At 39.9% G+C, this 20,021-nt stretch overlaps 1 protein-coding gene and 1 long non-coding RNA gene across 5 annotated transcripts in view; one reads left to right on the top strand and one right to left on the bottom strand.

Moving 5' to 3' along the window:
- NSMAF (neutral sphingomyelinase activation associated factor) overlaps positions 1-3,537 on the bottom strand; it is a 39,827-nt gene extending 36,290 nt beyond the window's left edge. The window contains exon 1 of the mRNA XM_063326914.1: positions 3,281-3,537. Coding sequence (XP_063182984.1) covers positions 3,281-3,333 — 53 coding nt within the window. The 5' untranslated portion in view covers positions 3,334-3,537. The remainder of the gene's footprint in view (positions 1-3,280) is intronic.
- LOC134512007 (uncharacterized) overlaps positions 2,909-20,021 on the top strand; it is a 61,681-nt gene continuing 44,568 nt past the window's right edge. Inside the window, exons 1-4 of one of the 4 annotated variants that reach the window (XR_010070023.1) lie at positions 2,909-3,125; positions 7,305-7,402; positions 9,919-10,024; positions 10,657-10,787. This is a non-coding gene — a long non-coding RNA (uncharacterized LOC134512007). Of the gene's footprint in view, positions 3,126-7,304; positions 7,403-9,918; positions 10,025-10,651; positions 10,788-20,021 lie in introns of all 4 variants that reach the window. The other 3 variants (XR_010070020.1, XR_010070021.1, XR_010070022.1) reach the window with 3 other exon arrangements.

Consider the following 20,021-nt stretch of genomic DNA (forward strand, 5'->3'; position numbering starts at 1 on the left):
CCTGATACTGAAAGTACAATCCTGATAACACAAGGACATTGCCAGGAATCAAAAAGCAGGGCAGCCCAAATCAGCGGCAGCCCACAGCTACGTAAAACCAATCCTAAAAATAAGCCTCCTCCTAACAAGAGCAAAGTATCTATAAGGCCAGCTGTGGGACTCATTTGCTGATGTTTGAATAAGAGCCTTCATTATGTATATTTTGTCCCAACAGAGTAAGATAAGGCTACAGATTAAAAAAAAAAAAAATATCCAAATGCCCAAACAACCATCACACAAAAGATCCACATGCAGCACCGACATGCTGCCAGTAGGCTGTTTCGCATGAGTGAGGTTCCCAGCAGAAGAGATGAACCCCTCCAACAGGAAGCCGAGCAGCGTGCAAGACAAACCAGCAGAACTATTTTATAAAGAGCCTCTGTGTCAAGCGATAAACTCGCTCTCATTGGGGCACACCACCAACAGAACCAAGAACTCTATTTATAAAGAGAGCAACAACCTGAGCCAAAACCAACAGCATTTAATTTGAAGTTTTACAACTAAAATTGTTTGTTAAAAAAAAAAAAGAATAAAAAGGATTCCTACTCATGAATGATGAATTTTTAGGGGTTAAATAAATTGGGTAAGCATGCACACAACACTAATTAAAAAGGGACATAATATCTTTCTTTACTCTGAACACCTGGGGAAAGTGAAAATAGAGATGAACATAGAACAGAGATACAATACAGATGAATTTGAAGGGGAAATTCCTGCCATTATGAACCCTGCTCAGTAGGGATTTGGATTTGTTTAATCAAATGTAAAGTAAAACCCACTCGTTCTAAGCATGCACACACAGGACATTTCAGTAGTTTCTTGTTTTCTTCTAGAAAACTGCATTCAGTCAGAAAAAGTAGGTTTACGTAACCAGATATTAAAGCAGTCCAATTAATTAGTTAAGAGGAAATAGTTTTTTCAGATCACTTAAAACTAATCTGATCTTCCTTCCCCTTAAAGCAGCTGCACAAGATGATTAACTTTTTACCTACTAAGTTTCCCAGTACTCTTAACCAGAACTTTTACAGCTTACATTTTTGTAGAAAGCAACGTACAAGTAACAACAACAACCCCAACCACAGGAATAACCAAGCCACACATGAAATGCAGTTGCCCCAAAGTTTCAAAAAGTCCTGGTCATCTCACTAGGAAATATCTACACCAAGATTACGTAAATCAAGAGAAGGCCTGAAGCAGGAGCAGGTGTCTCTGTAACAATTACCCAGCAAGAAGGCAAAAGGAAAAGCTCCCAAAGGTTATCCCTTCAATTAAGTGATAAAGAACTGGGGGTTTTGCTGCTGTTTTAAGGCGGGACTACAAGGAAAACAGGAGACAAAATGTGATGTTTCTCATTCGATATTTCAGAGCCCAGAATCTTTTAAATCACTTCAATGTTTTTAAGATTTCCTAATTCAGGAGAGCACAGGAAGAGAAAGAGGGGGAAAGACCTGATATATGGTACAAAATATATACAAATTTAGTTTTATTTTATCAACTGTCAGGCAAGGGGAAGAAACAGAGAAATGAGTTTGCAGATATTCAGACAGAAAAATCTACTAGCACCAATGACAACAAGACTCATCTTTCATGACAGCCTCAAATTACAAACTCAAATAATAAGATCCTAAAATGCTTCCAAATATGAGCAAAGAGAAATATTTCTCATTAGACACTTCCAATAACTGCAGATCAGTAATGCTGACAGACATTGATATGTTGGGTTTGTTTTCAGGGCTTTTTAGAAGAGATTTAGATCCCACTTGGGTTCTTTGGGACGAGTCTGATGAGTTTTGGCTTTTTTTCCTCAGCTTCTCAAAAAAAAGGAGATTTACATTAAATCCTTAACAGAGCTAATATAGTCATTCTTCCGGCTTTTCCTATACTTAAGATGTCTTACTTCAAAATTAAAAATCCTTCTCTTTTCCTTCTATACACAGGAAGTTTGTCCATTCTCCCTGCAGCCCCTCATACACAACTGAAACCACAGCAGCCCCCAAAAGCAACAAGCAGAAGGTATACAAGAAGTGATCCAGAATACATCTGTACTTTGAAAACCCTTCAAAAGCTGTAGCACCTTTCCAGGCTGAATAGCTTATGAATCAGAATTTATACGGACAAAATGAGCCGAGCTCTTTGTCATGTGGTTTTCTCACCAACAATGAACAGTGCTGCGTAACCGGCAGCATCAGGCGCATCAGGAATTCACGCACGGCTCGCATGGGACCAGCCTGCTGTCCGGCCTCTGTGCCTGCTGGTTCCTTAGTTCCTGCAGCGAGAGGCAAAACAGGGAGCCCTGCTCCCCCCAGAGAAGACACCCGTGTCCCTCCACTGCATGACCCACGCTGACCTATGGCTCTCACCTTACAGATCTCCTACATGGGGGAGAGCATCTGTTGTTTGTTCCAGTGGCCAGCCTGGCTCAAACCACGACACAATATTAAGATTGCAAAGGGTTTTGAAACTTTTGTCACAAGCCAGATGCAGATAAGCCACATAAAAGAAAGCAGGACACCAGCTAAAAATAGAGTAAATTCAGGATATACTCAAGCACGTGTGATAGGCCTTTCTGGTACGTTCAGTTAGCCACAGGAACACAAAATAGAGATCACAGTCAGAAGGCAGGAACGGGGAAACTGAATTTAACACTTTAAAGAGCTGTCACAGAGTCTGTAATTTAAGGGCTGACATTACACCAATTATAACGTTCATTAAAAAAAATAATAAGCTCCCTTTATAGTGAAGCAGAGCTGTAACTCCATGCCACTAATGCAACTGAGAACAAACAAATAAATAAAAATCAACAGGCACTCTTTTCATGCAGTTTACACAAAGCGGGCAGCATTCGTGTTCTCCCGGGTCTGTCCTACAGCCTTTTCAGCCTGAACTCTCGGGAACCACCAGCTACCCGATTAAAATAGTAACAACGACGAGGGCAAAACCCAGCCCAGCCGCTGATCCCGGCGCTGCGCCGGGGCCGGCTGCCTCCCTGGAACCGGCCCTGCCGCCCGGGGCCCTCCGCCTCTCCGCCCCGGGGGGAGCCCCGCCGCCCCCGCCCCGTCGGAGGGGGCAGACGTGGGGGGGAGGAGGTAAGGAGGGAAGGGGAGGAGGACGCCGGGGCACCGCGGCACCGGGCCCCTCTGGCCGGCGAGGGAGGGGGCGCTTCCCGCGGGGCTGAGACGGACGCGCCCCCACCGCGGGGCCGAGCGGGGGTGGCCGGGGCCGGCGGGGCAGGGCCGCTCACCTCTCCTTGGAGTACAGCTCCCGCTCCAGCCGCCGCTTGCGGATGAAAGCCATGGAGCCGCCCGGCCTAGGCGCCGCCGCCACAGCAGGCCAGGGCAGGCCGCGCCTCAGGGAGGCGGGGAGAGCGGGCCGGCCCGCGGCCGCAGGCAGGCAGCCGGTCTGGCGGGCCCGGCCGGCGGCGCCCGCCCCGTTTATACCGCCGGAGAGGCGGGGGTAGGTGGCACAAGCAGCCAGGGAAGGGAGGGAGCCTGTCGGCACTCAGGGCTCTGCGCCCTCGCCCGGGCTACGGCGTCTCCGCGGCCCTTCGGGGCCTTCGCGGCCTGGGCTGGGCAGGGGCAGCCGGGCCGCCTCAGGGGGGTCCCGGGCGGGGACACACACGACCAGCCGCCCACACCACTCCCTCCGTCCCTTTGCTTAAAGCTTCTGCCGCTGTATTTTTATTGTTGCTGGCAGGGAGATGCCACCCGCGTCCCTTGCTGACGGAGCGGGGACTGGGGGTGGAAACCCGGCCCCTGGGCGCCCGGGGCGACGGTGGTGCCAGGCTGGGCCGAAAATCCTCTTGGTGAGGGCACGGAGAGAAGTGCGGGATGAATTACATTGGAAAAGAGTCCAATTACTTGCATTTACATAAAAGTTGTAACTATAATGCCATCGCAGTGACATTCCTTCTGCCCGTAATGTGTGTGACAGATGCTGCCCGGGCGGGAGGTGATGTTCTGCCAGGTGTTCAAAACCTAAAAACACCTCTATGGAAGGGGGAGGTAAATAAAATCCCTTAATTCATAAAAAAACCCCCTCACTTTAATTGCTGTAACTGCCATTGTATCTGAACAATTTATAATGCTTTTACTGACATGATGTCTTGTGAGGTAGAAAAATATGGCTATTTGCATTTTTATAAGTAAAAGAACCAGATTCACAGAGGGTATGCAATTTTTCACATAGAAATAAAAAGAATTATAGGCTTATAGGCCTCAAGAGATTGTCTAATCTAATCTCCGTGCAGAATCTGAATCAGGTGTATGTTGATCAGCGTTACTCAAACATTTTGAATTTTTCGGCCCATGAACATGAATCTGAGAAGTGGTGTATATACTGAGAAGAGCAGTTTACTTTTGCTAATTGTCTTTCAGGGACCTCTTAGGAGTAGTTCACAGAATCTAAGGAGGCAACATCACAGTTTGAAAACCAGTGATACCATCGGCAAGAACTATTTTTCTGATTTGTAGAAACACCTAATTGAAGGAAATCTGCAAGACTTGCATGTAGCTTGTTCAAATGTCTAACAGCATTTATAAATATGTATTTGTCTAATATTCAACCTGAATTTTCTTTGCTGCATTCCTTGTCATATTCCAGTGAAAATGGACAATATTTGTTATGTCGTTCACATATGTTTTAATAAATATGTGTGTGTAAATATATATATTTATTTATACAATTGTTTATATGTGCAGATACACATACCATCTTGTGGACTAAACAATTTTGTTCACTTTCCTCATAGACTGCACTCATAAATGATTTGTTCTTCCACCTTTACTCTGGCTTCTTTACAGTATGACTTTTCTCTTTATCTTAAGGTATAAAGTCCCTTATAGCAGTCCCGTTGAGACAGCAGCACTAACTAGAGTGCAGTACCTTTATAAATACATCCCAGAAATAATTTGCTTTTCTTCTTGGGACAGAAACTTAGTTCTGCTCAGAACCTTTTCTAGTGTATTGGCACCTAGTTCTCCCCATTTTATTTTGTACGTTTCAGTTCTCAGGAGTAATATTTTGCCCTAGCCTTGATGATTTCATCCTGCTAACTTTAGACATTTATCCAAGTTGTGAAATTAGTTTTGAAATCTGATTCTGTTTTCTAGCTCTCAGGATGGAGACAAACACGATTTTTAAAATATATCTATATTCTGTTGCATCTTGCAGGTCACTAATGGAAATAGAACTGAAATGACAACAGATCCTTATGGGATCTCACTGCAAATGTTCTCCAAGCTTGATTTTTGCAAGCAGCGTGCCATTTGGTTGGTGGTTTCATGAAAGCTATATTTCCTTTGCTTTTTGTTTTAAGAAAACTGTCATGGGACAATGTCTAAATTATTCTAAACTCAAGATCTATGATATTTACTGTTTCTCTTTTTCTACTGAATCAGTGAAATTGATTGTAACAAAGGGCATTAGATTAGTGCGAGAGTATCTGTTCCTGACAAACTTATGTTAACCTCTTCATCATGGAATTTCTTCTTGAATATCACCCGGGATCAAAATTAATCTGGATAGCTTTAGACCTGCTTTCCTTAGGTAGGTACATTTTGTGCTTTTCAAGTTGCCTTGGAGCTAAATAGTCTTTTAGCAATTCAGAGATTATTTTTGCTATATTATTAAGTAAAAATCTTCAGGCCCTATTAATTCGACTTCATATATCTAAATAGTTTTTAACCCATTCATTCTCTAAATTCTAAGATAAATTTAACTAAGTATCTGGGCACTTCTAATATATTTCCAGAACATTTTCTTGTTGCCCTTTATATCCCCTTTTACCTGTCACTCATTTTGTACTGTAGGCTTTGTGATTTTATTCTTTTATTCATATTCTTTTATATTGCTCTTCAGTTATATCCCCTTATTGTGATTTTTTTTTTCAAATCCTTGAAAAACTCTTAAGGTGATGTTAACACAGTCTACTTAAGCTTCCCCTGCTTCCTTTTGTTCACATCAAGATAGCTTGCTATTGTATGTTTAATTAAAAATGAGTCTATTGTTCTCTGTAGAAAATCTAGGTTATCTTTAAATTACTGAGCTCAGGCCTGGACCATACTGAAAGGAGGTTAATTAACTCATATAGAATGGCATGCTGTTATGATGAGCCTGCTTTTAGTACCCAGACTAGCTTGATTAAAGCTAGTTTAACTATCTCTGCATAACAATGCGGTCCATAGTTGGCAGTGCAGGCGTCCTTTTTCTTCCTCTTTTTCTTAGAGTAGGGAAGCCTATTTTGGTAAAATGTGTCATGACCACTTTCACCCAGTTTACCTTCTGCCTTTAAAATCAAAATGAGCTCCTCCCTACTTGTCATGCAATTCGAGTTGTTAATGCCTCTTTTAAACTCCTCAGTCCCGTGAAGCAAAAGATCATCCCTAAAATATTATAAGAGCTTGATGGACCTTTTATGTCCTGCCATATTGTTTTTCTAACTAGTATACAAGTAATTGAAATCCACTGTTACCTCATGGGCAAGCTCTTTGAATACCTTTATTAGTTGATCAGAATAAGTCAGAAAAAACATCAACTTCCTCCTTTTGAATACAAGTATAGTCTATTATGAAAAATAGACCCCAATCGAGACATACTTTTACTTCCTCCTTTTCATTTTCACTGGGAACAGTATCTTTTGTCTCTTCCTGGATTCGATACAAAATGAATCATCCTCCCCTGATTTCCTGTGCCCATTTTTCTTGGCATTCTTATATGCATCTACACTGAAGTGTGCCACCATATCTCTTGGATGCTACTAAAAGCATATTCTTTCCATAGGTTCACTAGATCCTTGGCATTTGACTTCAAATATCACACGGTGTTTTTCATGACTTTTTCTCTCTTAATGCCTACTTCTTTCTTCCCTCTTCCTCTCTAAGATGCCTTATTTCGAGCTCTTTGTAACTGGCGTCTTTCAAAGTCCCTTTCTAATGTTGTTAAAAAGTTACCTCCTCATGTCTGTGAGTCTCTGTCCTCAAATGCTCTTTCTGTCCTTGTTGAATGGACATCATTTCTTCACAATAATGTCATAGAACAATACCCCGTGGTGAAGTAGTTCAGACCCCTTTCCAAACCATCCGCAAAACTGTGCTGTTAACCCCAGTATTGGTCATGAAGTGGCCCAAACTCAGTCCTCCCCATATAGATATTAGTCTTCCTTCTGTCAAAGTGCTGATATAATCCTGTCAATCTGGCTAGTTTCTTCCATTCTAGATTTCTGCCAGTGTCTTGCTAATGATGTCCTTGTCATTGCTTGTATTTTCCAGGTAAGAACGCCTGCTCATTTTCCTTTTCCTGAAGAAATTGGGGGAGAGCAAATAACTGAAAGAATCAGCATGACAAGACCTAGGACCATCAGTTAACGGTTAGACTCAATGATTTTAAAGGTCTTTTCCGACCTAAACGATTCTATGATTCGATTATATTTTCACACTACTAGTGCTACCCTAAATAAATAACTAAAGAGTTCAATCCAGGCAATGTCCACATATCAGCACAAGCTTAAGCTTAAAGATGTACATTGATTTTTCTTTCAGGAATGGGGGAGTACATATGAATGTATATTGCCCGATATATACATTAATGTCATTGTGAATATGGGATTCAGGTCTCGGGTGTAAGTACTATACTTACAGTGCCAACAGTTTTATTAGGGAAGGTTTTTACAATAGTGGGTTTCTGGCAGATACTCTTCAGAGTATTTGTCTGGTAAAGCTTTGTCTTTCAGGTACCTAAAGAGCTTCACGAAATACAAAGATCAAGTGTTCCATGTCAATCTGTTCTATTATATTGAGAATTTTTAGACATGTTCATAATAGGCTTAACCTCAACTGTTGAAGTCAGTGGTAAAGTTCCCACTGACTAGCTGGGAGCATAAAAGACTCCTGAGTATATTTCAAGGATTCATCCAATAATATATTTATTCTGTGAGGTATGTCAGTGGCCAGCCCATGACACATTAACCAAAAGCAAAGCTAGTAAAGAATACTTTAACTTACTCTTAAGTCAGAAGAGCTGGTCAGAAAACAGAAACATTTTTTTCATAGAAAAAAACATAGTCACCTCTCACTGTTTTTCAATGACATTTAAACTATTTAAAATGAGTTTGCAGTTTTGTAAAGTTAGCATTTTTTTACAAGATAATGAGTAATTTTGCTTTCAGCAAAAGTTTAGGATGCTAGCTCTAAGTTCTTTGTGGCATATGCTATTTTTTCATTGTATGTGTACTCACAGCCTAGAATAATAGACCCTTAACAGGTACATCTTGCTTCAACCAAAGTAACAATAATAGAATCAACAACATCAGCAACAACAATAATTAGATGTGCTGTGGCTTACCTATTGCCCTGATCTGATTGATGACTTGGAGGTACATGCAGAAATTCCACTAATTTAAAAATAATCACACAAAGTTTACCCTGATCATACCACTTCAAACTCTGGTGTCGACACATTTAAACTAGTTTGTAATCAGATTATTCATACTAAATTCTGCTAAGTTTTTTTGAGCTAGTTGCAAATCAATTTATACATGTGCACAAAGAAGTTTGTAAGTGTTTAACTGATTTAAAATCAATTTTAATTAAACCAATTTTTGTCAATAAACAAATGCATAATTTACCATTTTACCAGGGCAAAACAATCCTATAGGCAGATTTGCAGTGCCAGCATTTAAAGCTGTTCTGTAAGTAAAATCATGAAGGCAAGGAAGAGAGAATTTTGTACAAATATTTACAGAGCAATTTACATTGGCAATTTTATGTAAAAGTAATGTTTCTAGTGAAATCCCTCTGAATTACACCCATGATTAAATGGAGTACTTGACTATAAATTGTTTTGATTTTAGTGCTCATTGAAGGATTAGGTGGTTAATACATGTCCTTTAGGTCTATATTCCTTTGTTAACATTACTAACAGCTCTTTTTCATAGGCTAATCCATATAGAATTTGAGGGTTGGATTCTCCGGTATACACTGCTCAGGCAGATCCCCGCACTTCATTATGGAAGTGTCCTGAAGAGGACTCGTAATATAGTGCAGGGTATATGGTAATCCAGAAATAATCTGCACTACTGGGGAATACTAACTTAGTCTTTTTAAAGGCATATAAGATTTAAAGATCAGAGACAAAATTTTAACAGAAAAGAATGTATTTACTTTATTTAAAACAGGTTTAGAACTCACTTTACTGGACAGCTGATTATGTTCATCGAGTAAGATCCCTCTTCACACCTTCGGTGTCCCAGACACTCTACTCCCCTTCAACACCCTTCGTGTCATTAGATGCATAAGAGTCGCTCTACTCTTTTGTATAGCTACTAAGTATGGTACCACAAATGTTAACTGGAAAAGTGGATGAGCAGTTGAATCACTTCTCTGTATAGCCAGTGTTTTAAGGAAAGGCCTTTTAGTAAACTTGTTACCATGGGGCAGTGGTGCTTTTCATTTATAAATGCATTTCATATAATAGTAGTGAAAATAAATACGGATAGTGTTGGTGAGAGAAAACCCAAAAAGTCCCAGGGAGGGAGGGAGCATCTATTGAGGACAGACCCGTTATGCAAAAGCAGTATACAAATACAGCCTTACAGATTAAACTCTAATTTCCATTTTATCTACAACCATAATATAAGATTTAAATGGAAATTTAAAAAGTAATTTGGAATATTGTTGCATTTTCCCTATTTTTGTACGGGCAAAGTTGATTTGTTGTCAGAACATTAGTTTCCAAATTCATACATTGTTTTATTTCTTTCTTTGTGAGCAAGTGCATATGACTATGTGTTTAAGAATATATATGTATAAAACTCTATGACAAAGGGAAGTTTAAATCCTGCTCAGTAAATGCTGAAATCACCAGTCTCCCTTTTTTGGCCAACAGGCTCAGCTACCTTCCCCTGGCACGGGTGGTTTGCTTAGGTGTGGGGGAGGGAAAAGAAAGCAAAAGAAGAACTGAGATCGAGGACTAAGCTGTTTAATTTGCTTAGGTAGGTTGCCTTTTTAAAAAAGTTTCAGCTGAGAATATTTTAAATGCCTGTATTTTTTTCCATATGTAATAGTCCCAGGTGTGTTAGGCCATTCATTTATTAAATACTTCTACTCTGTATCCAACAGCATTCTTGCTGCAGAGAAGAGCTGTGATAGAATAATATTCGCGTTTCCATTTTAGTGCAGTAAAACAAATCCGTATTAATTTTCAGACATACAGGCAAACTTGTAATATTTATTTGATATATATTCTAAATTATTGTTTGACTGTATCCTGCTTTCCATAAATCAGAATCCAGTTCAGCAAAGATAAGGAGCAAACCTATGATAACAGAAGTTCTGTATATAAAAAGGTAATATTGTGTGATGATCTGGGGAGATACAAGATCAGCTCAGCCAAAGCCTGAATAAACAAATTAGACTGCTTACCCTATAATGAAGAACACAGAACAAATGTATAAAGGCCCTTTCTTCTTCATTCCCATCTAGAAAACTTGACACGTTTTGTATGATGTGTAATACAGGTGTCCTATGAATATATTTCCAAATGCAAGACCAGATTTTTTTCTTAACTGGAAAATGCTGTCTCCTCTGTCATCAATCAATAGAATTATATTTTATTTCAGAGCAGCTGGAGAAGTGAAAAATGAATACAAACAACTCTTCTGTTCAGAGTGATCGTTTAGTACAGAATTTCTTCAGGAAATAATTGTACTTGCGGCACTAAGGATGGATTCTTCTCACCTAAACTTGGCCAAATATGTAAGTTAAGCCTCTAGTCTAAGATTGTCTTCCACGTTTCTACTGTACATCATGGAGAAAGGTGGGTGATTCACCATTCTTATCTCAGACGTCATACCTAAGGAGGGTGAATTGTTTCCTATAGGATTTCCGTTCATGATGATGAGAGTCCAGATGACTACCTTAAATTAGAAATTCAATTTTAAAGTAACTGGGTAAAATGAGCCATGTGTCAGGAGGTGCTTTTCAAAGAAAAGTCAAGGATTATGTTACATCATTTATTAACAGCAACCCCAAAATTGCCCCAAAGATTAAACTCGCCTATTGCCATATCACACACATGTAGGAGTAACTTCTAGCATGCTTTATGCAGGTCAAGGTCTCTGTGGCCATGCTGATCTCATTAGTCACAACGATCAGGCATTCCTGGACAGGCTGTCCACCAGGCAGCATTGTGGAGGGAAAGCTCACTGGACATAAAGCACACTGCTCTTATAGCTGCTTTGTAAGCTGTGCTTTTAATTGTGGTGGAAACGTACCTACTATCAGCTGACTCATTAGAAGGAGAAAGGAAAAGCAGTCTTTTGTATTTTAAGAGGACTGCTTTTATTCAGGAGCAGGGGTGAAATTCTAGGTTCTTGTGTGCTCTGAAAAATTTTGAAAAGTAAGCTAGTGCTTCTACTCAGTATTCATAAGCATATGGTAATTTTTACAGTATCACATATAGAGTTCCTACTTGGTATGATATGAAAGAGAAAAAATCAGTATTTGATATTGCTGCCTTATTATAATAGCCTGACTTCAGTAGCCTTCTGTTCAAAGAATTGGAACAGAATAGGGTGTGAGAAACTACTTAGGACTACATCACTCAGCAATATGCGGAAAATAAATTGAATAGCTCCTCATGATATGTCTTCCAATATTTAAACATTTTTTTTAAATTCCTAAAAGAAAAGACCATTAATGGAAGAAGCTGTTCAACTTCAAGGTACCTGATCACTTCTTTCAAAAGGATGTTGGAAAGATGGTTTAGACACTGAAGTAGTATTTGCCTTGTCATTCTTGGGTGGTAAAGATTAAAGAGTTCATATGCTGCAATGGCAAACTTTAGGTAACTAAGAATTTTTAAAAGTCCAAAGCAAAAGGCACCTACTCCTCTTCTGTGGTTTTGAACCTGAAATCCATTGCTTTAAAGGATCCTGTGTGCTCAGCATCTCTAATGGTCAGGCATTAAAGGTTGATAACTTAATCAATGAACCGTGGTGGTTTGGGAGGAAGTGAACACAAGAAAAAAAAGCCAAGAGTATGATTTATCATCACTACATGGATCAGCGTCCAACAAGTGGGATGCATTCTTCTAGCCAGTTGTGCCTGTGAGTTGGATGCTTTTGACTCTGGTTATTTTCATGCCTGTAAGGATTCCTGCCTGTACATCTTTATGTGCATAAACAGTAAATTCTTTGGGAAAGAGAGCATCTTTTTGTTGTGTTTGTATAATATGTGGCAGGATATTGTGGTCCATGACGCTAAGTCAATTACAACAATAAAGCTACATCATCATCAACCGTTGCTGATGACAACTGGACCACAAGAAAGTCAAGGAAACCAGCAAGACCCCAAAAGTCTAAATTAAGTTATGAGACCATAAGCAGATGCCATTAGCAAAAAGAAACATGATGGAGAAGGTAAAATTCTACCTATAAATTACTGACAGCATTTGGTTGACGTTCAAGTTTTCCTCTACTCTGACCATTGCTTCTCAGTCGATCACTAGAGCAGTATCCACACCCTTCCAGAATTTTAAACCTTGTAATTTGGGGGTGATGTTTAAGTGAATTTTCTCTTCAAAAATGCCTATCTCTTTGCAATTGGTACAGAGGTTTCTCTGGCTGATCTCTGCCACTTGCTGTGCTCTTGTCACTGTCCCATATCTCAAAATATGTAACAGCTCTTTTCTCCACAACCTTTTTCTAGAGAGATTTAGAAACTTTATTAAGAAGCAAATAGTTTTTAAATTATAAATTTTTATAACTTCATAGGAAAGTGAGATACAAGGCAGGAGGAAGTATGATGAAAAGACAGGAAGTTATCACATTTAAATATGCATTTAAAATATAGATAGTGTCTAAATATATGAATACAGATTACACAGCTCCCAGTGCACTTAGGACACTCCCAGCCAACACATGAAACCACTTTCAAAGGTATGTGCAGAACTTTCAATTCTTGCCAGCTTTTCATAAAATAGATGCAACTGTAAACCACAGGCTCTTGTGAAATAGCAACACCGCCAAGGTTTGTTCTTCCCTATATTTCATCATAAGCTATAACCACAAGTGCTAACTGTCTGCACACAATATAGGAATTAACTTATAAAGTGAGAGATGTGGTGAACTATCAAGAAAAGACTTTTACAAAATCACCAATGATATTATTTCTGCTTTTGGGACTACCAGGTAACAAATGTGATTTGTAGTGATACTCTACTCTGCTCTCGACCACAGCAAGCCCTGTCAGACCAGTATTCTTGAGGCTTGCTTATTACTCACCAAGGCATGACCTGGGATTTAAAAAATGCTTGTATATGGTGTCCTGTACGTGGATGATCAGCTCTGCCAACTTCTCCTTTCGCTCTCAAGTGTGTTCTGCTGTGTTTGCATTGCGTTTCTGCCAGCTCTAGGGCTTACGTTTACCTGGCAGCTGATATACAGTTCTGTGTGCTGGCGGAAAATCAGTACGACAGACTCATGAGGAAATACACTCACTCCACCTCAGAGAATGGCACTTCTGAGATTGGTTCCACCCTAAAAAATCAGAAACTTAATTTGTATTTAGCTACTACATTAATGAGTGTCTTGAAATTAATTTACATATATTTTAGATTGATAAAGTCTGGAAAAATAATATGTAGAAATGTTTTCTTAGACATTTACATTACCTATGTTTGTTTATGTAATGTTTGATCATATAATAAGTGGACATACTAAAACCTAAATGTTTTCCTTGATGTGTCCATTTCAGTACATTTAGGATGCTTGTTTCTGACAGAGCTATCTTCTGTATTTCACAAAACAAAATAAGGATTTATACACCCAGTTTATGATGTCCTTCATTAAAAAAACCTCTATCAGAGTCTTGGGATAGCACCACACAATAAAAATTGTTACGAATTTTCACCTATGTGAGATCTCCTATTGAATGCTACATAGCAAAGATTTCAGCCAGAGATGAGTGAAGTTCTTCAAACCTTATAAACTCGGAAAAGAGAGGTGGCCTTGATTTATCAATGCATGCAGGAAATTTTGAAGCTAACTTTTTGATTCTTGTTGGAAATGCCCTAGAAGTAGACCACCAAAAGCCTGTGAAGCCATTTCCCTGTACTTATATCAAAAGGATAACAGTTCAGCTTTCCTTAGATTAAAATAAAAATACTGAAAAAAACCCAACCCAAAACAGAAGTGCTGTTTCACATTTTTGGTCACTTGATGGCACTAAACTAACACTGTATACATATTAATCACCAATAGCATAAGAATATTTCTGTACCAGTGTTGGTTTTTTTAAGGCTTGGCTTGATAAAAGTGCTTTGTTTTGTTGAGGGCAGATTTCAGACACAAAAGAGATTAAAAAATAAACAAACATAAACCCAAGAAACAGTTGTGAAATCTGGCTGACTGTGTTCCATCTGTCTTGTTGAAGTTCATGACATACTACAAATACCACGACATAATGGAATACATAGTATTTCTGAGCAAAACAAAAGTCAGTTTTCCAACATAACACACCGAAGACCAAACCAAGCCTTCCAGCTTAAAAGCTGAGAGAAATATCTGCAAACTTTGGACAGTGGCATTGCCAGCACAATGGGTGGCCATTGGGTGGCCACCCATATGAGGCAGAGCATGTGGACATCCTGGCCTTTGCCATGTCTCAGTATTGGGAAATTGCTAATATTTCAGGGTTAAATGTTGGGTTCACTGTGTGAACGCGGAGGTGAAACAAGGGAGAGCTTTGCTTGGATGGTCTCAGTCATGTCGGACGAAGCTCCTGGTGTGATAGGTGTCTGAAGAAGGGATTGCAGCCCCCTCTGTCTCCCAGTAAAGGCACTTCCTCACAGTCTGTCCAGCAGAACATCTGTATTCCCTTTATTTGTACTTAGAAATCTGAGAACTGAGAAATCCTCAACTACACGGAGCCTTTTTCAGGACTTTTTGGGATGTGATTAAAGTAGTAAGGGAATATTTTTATTTGATTGTCAGAAGTTTTGAGCTTTCAAAATATTTTCCCCTCCTACAAAGGGAGGAAAAATAAAATTTTTGAAAATTTTCACAGATCAGCAATCAAAAATGCTTTTGTTGGATCAAAGGAAATATTTTATTCTGATAATGCCTCTTCTCTGGATGTTTTTAACTTCTTTTTCATCAGGAAGTTACTTAGATTTCAAAATCATAGAATCATAGAAGTTTTGAAAAATTTATTTACAACCTCCAAAGTCAATCTCTTATTTTGGAAACCTAAAGCAAGATATTTCAGCAAGTTGAAAAGGCGGGGAGGGGATTTTTTGGTTTCTTTTTCAAACGGGGATTGCATTCAAGCCTTTCCCATAAATAGGTTTTAATGATTCAGTAAACACAACAGGTTGTGGCACAAAATTCCCAGGCAGCTCTAGAAATGATGCTGTAGGTTGTAGCTGCTCTCCCCCTTTCTCGCAGCACTCCTGAAAGAGCAGTTGTGACCGACGGAGCAGCGCTCGCACAGAGGGACTTTCATAGAGCTGAGTGTGGGAAATCCCAAGACGTCACTTGCGTCTGTTCTAGCTTAAGGGGAAGGAAATGTGGTCATTGTATCTTCAGGCAATGGCTTTTTCTTTTGACAATTTTTGCAGTTAGAGTATGTTTTTATGTGTTTCCACTCTTCTTTTATTACCTCCTACTTTTTTGTCTACTTGCGGTATGGGAGACTTGGATGGTACTTATCCTGAAGGGAACAAACCTCCCATGACTTCACCACCACTTCTGGAGCACCGGAGCATTTGACTACAGGTTTTTCTCATGTAGTCATTGCCTAACTGCTGCAGAGAGAGGGCCACGATGGACTTCACTTTCTCATATCCTCATACTTTCCTATCTTCAATGATTGTGCAACTAGTGAGAAGTATAGTGCTTTCTGGGAGTTTTGTGGACTTTTCAATGGCTTCGGCTAAGTGGTACATTTGCAAATTGCCAGCCAGTGAATCCGTTGTCAAAATTTTGGTTGTAATCTCATATGTCCTTAACCATGTTCGGTTTGAGGGAAAGGGTTGGCCAAAGCGTTGCAGTGATTTCAACAGTATGCAAAGCCAATTTCTGCCCTCCCTTCTACTCATGACAGTTAATGGCTTTCCACAGGAGGTAAATGAGGACAAATTTGTCTTTCTTGGCTTAAAAATACCTTGCTTTCATGGCTATCTGATTATGTACTCACTAAATTTAATCCAACTACAACAAACTGAATTTGTTCATGAGGCTGGATAAATGTGAGCTAAGCTAATATAAACCAGGTGAAAAATCACACTGTTCTATGCAGTACCAGTCAAAATGATATTTGAAAAACATATGGAAATATGTATGAAAATCTTCTAAAAAAATAATAGATGCAGGTCTAGTTTTTAGATGTAGATCTATTTTTTGCATGATTAATAAAAGCATAGGATGTCAATCCTAAAATCATAATCACAAACTCAGTGCCAGAGAAATGGTGAAGAAAAATGAGGAAAAGCTCAAGAAATCCTCCTTTCGATATCACACACTGTCGTATAAATTTTCCACTATTACATGTCTTAGTCTCTTCTGCTTCCCTTACATGTGTTGGAATCACATAACACAAAGCCAAACTTTTTATAGGCCAGGTAAAATGTGATCATCCTTTTACTTACATGTGAAGATTTGATTACGGTTGTATGTATGTAGCTCAGAAACCGCCCTCTTATGTTGCTGAACTGTGATCATTTTCCAAATTGTCTTTTAGTCATACAGCATAAATTGAGCTATTTCTTCTTTTATAGATTTCTCAAGGGTTTTAAAAATGTTGCAAAAGTAATCCATCTGTAAAGATTTGAATCAAAAATCTAGCATTCCCTGAAAGGGCCATTGGAGGGACTCTCAGGAAGATGGACACAGGGAGACTGAGTGGGTTTGCCTGGCTGTGGTGAGTTTGCTGGCCAAATGGCATGGGCACTGCTGCCCTTCTCCTCTGTGTCTTTATGGAACCCCATGATCCTTACTCAAACAGATTTGCATTACATTTCCACCTGAATATAATGGGATAAAATGCAGAGATGACTGTGACTCAACTAGAAACACTCCTGGAGACTCCTAGGGAGACCTGTCGTGTCCACTCACTCCACTACTTATCCCTCTTAGCCCTGATCAGCCATTAGCTACCTAACAGGGCAGAACCAGAGCTCTGCTGCATTCAGTGCTAGCTTCTGCCTTATAATTACGTACACTCAGAGATGCTAAGTTTTATGTGTCTGGCAGATGTTTAGTTTAACTAACTCTTCATTGCAAGCAATTTTAGTTATAGGCCTTCCTAGTTGGAGAATGTACTCATCAAAGGTTCATAATAAAGCTAAAAGATAAAATATTGTTCTCAGTGGTTAAGTTCATTATTGAATCTTGAGGGACAGCCCTAGCAAGGCTCAAGTTTGCAGCTCATCCATCCGGCAAACCTGGCTCCAGCAGTGGCTCCTGCAGAATACACAGGACCTTGCATAGTACTTGGTTGCTTGTTTGATGCAAACATTAAATACACTTAAATACGAGTATTTAATTAATCATTAAGTTCAAGGAAGTGGATGGCAAAGGAATCGTCAGGGAAAGCAATTCATGGGTGTCAACAGTTAGGGAATGGGCAGATCTTGGACTCTGGTGTGGCCTCAGGCCTATCTTGAAAGATGCAGATGTTAAGATTGGTGGCAAAAATCACATTGCCGTCACCTTCTAATTCTGAAGAGCCTTTTGTCTGAGTGTAAAAGAGGGAAGGAAATCATTGCGTCCTCTTCTGCCTTGCATTTTGCTCATTCTCTACTCTGTCAACATTTCCATCAGCTTCAGTCGAAGTCTAAATCGGGGAAGTCCATCTTTAATATCTTTTTATGTCCACAACCTTCCCTTCACAGACCCTACTCATTTTCACAAGTTCACAGACTGTATTTTTACTTATAATAAAAGCAAAAAACCCTTAAGCTACAGACTTCAAACAAATTATTAGTGCCTGAGTACTGAAAGCTGAATTCAATACAATGAGAAAAAAAGTTGTGAAGCCAGATACTAAGCTAATGCAGCTTGGCATAGTTCCCTGAACATCAGTGAAGCTCTGCTGATTTACCCAACTTGAGAGTCTGGCCAGTTAAAATGTAAAAATAAAACTACAAGTGTCTACAAAATTTGAACTTTGTACTTTGAAATATAAGGCAGACACTTCATCCATGGGTCTCTGCAGTCCTTGGTTAAAATCCACTGGTATTTAGACGTATTATTTTTGGCTACTGCAAAGTGCTCGTATTGTTCCCTGAAAGAAACAGGAACACGTTGTGAATTCAAAAGAAAAATTAATAGAAAAGTTTTTAAAAAATAATTAAAATAAAGAAGGCTATGGAGTTCACACAAAATGCATTCCTTCATCGCAGATTAACAGATGTGTGCGTGAAGAGCTGCTCAAGAAGTCAGACTTAATTTAGCTATCTTTCCTCAGAAATTGTGTGGTAACAGTAGCAAAGACTTTCCCCCCTCTTTGCTAACTGTTCATTTGCCTTTTAATCTCTTAATCCCAGTCCTGAATAGTGTGTGAAATTTTGGAAAAGCTTAACTCTTTACCAAAGAAGTGCAATTAGAGTTGGGTGTGTTGAGTGTGCGGCACCTCAGCGATACCCATTCTCTCTGCCTTGGCGGCTTCTCTGCCCGCTGATGGACCCCCCATCCTCCTCTGCAGCCCCACGTACCAGTTGTGGGGGACGTTGTGGGGTCCCAGCAGAGGCCACAGCAGTGGGCAGACTGCCATGGAGGCTCTCTAGAGAATATGTCCCTGGAAGTGTTCTGCGGGTAAGATGAACTGACTTGCCAGGTCGTGGATCACAGATTGGGCACGTCTTCAATGCCACGCGCAGCCTCGTAGCTCAGAGCTGAAAAAAGGGGTGGTTTTCCCATTACCTGGGTTAAGCATGGCAAAACGGGAGTTTTGACTCTTCAGTCAGCAGTGGAAATCAGGAATAGTTAAATCAAAGTTAATGGTGTCAAGTGGAAAACCAGAGGATGCATGTACCCAGATAAGCGTACACACTGGAAGCCATGGAAGCGTTTAACGCACATCTACCCAGCTAAATAACAGGAGTTGTGGAGGAAATTCATACTCTGATCATCTGTGCTCCTTGGTTACTCAGTAGCCTGCCCCCATGATTTTGTCCTCTGCCAACCAGCACGCTCCGCCACGACAGTCAGATGCAGATTTGGGGTCTGCAGGCATTAAGGACCACTCTCAAAAGGGCAGTATGAGCAAGAACGACAAGACCTGTCTTCCTCCACCCCTCTCAGTTCTCCAAAACTTTACCAGCATATTTTGTACCCTCAAACATGTCAGCATATCAAACCCAAGGCATGCAATCGTAATTTTATTTTCATGCATCAAAAGCACTGTTTTCATAAGCTGCAGTGTGCTTTCGTGAACATTTTCTGCGCACAGACATATAATGATAATTGTGTGTTAGAGCCTGAGAGGTACCACACCAGGCCTGAAGGAGACCTGAAGGACAGGTGGTACCTTAGTGTAGACAGGACCAGGCCAGGCCACTTTGCTTCAAGGGCAGAGAGTAGTCCCCAGACAAGTGTTATGTAGCAGTACAGCCATAGTCACAGCGACTGCAGTATCAGGTTCAAATAATGGATGTTAGTGCTGCAGAATAACTTATTTCTGGGAACTGACATGCCACCTCACAGAACGTAGCAGGTTCAAGCACAGCAAAAGCCTTTATCCTGTACATCCTTTAGGTAAGCACATTAATGCAAGGATAGAAAAATAAACTATAATATCAAAGTATAAATCAGCCTGGCATGTGTTTTTCATTACAGTGATTTTTTTAAATAATGTTGCTTTTAAAATATGTCCTCAATTTTTAGACAAGTGCAACTCATTGATATGCTGTATTACATCTAACAAACCAGAACGCCGCAATAATAAAGCCCCATGTTTTATCAGACAGAATGCATAATGCAACCTTTT

The sequence above is a fragment of the Chroicocephalus ridibundus genome, chromosome 2 (assembly GCF_963924245.1).
Source record: "Chroicocephalus ridibundus chromosome 2, bChrRid1.1, whole genome shotgun sequence".
NCBI lineage: Eukaryota > Metazoa > Chordata > Aves > Charadriiformes > Laridae > Chroicocephalus > Chroicocephalus ridibundus.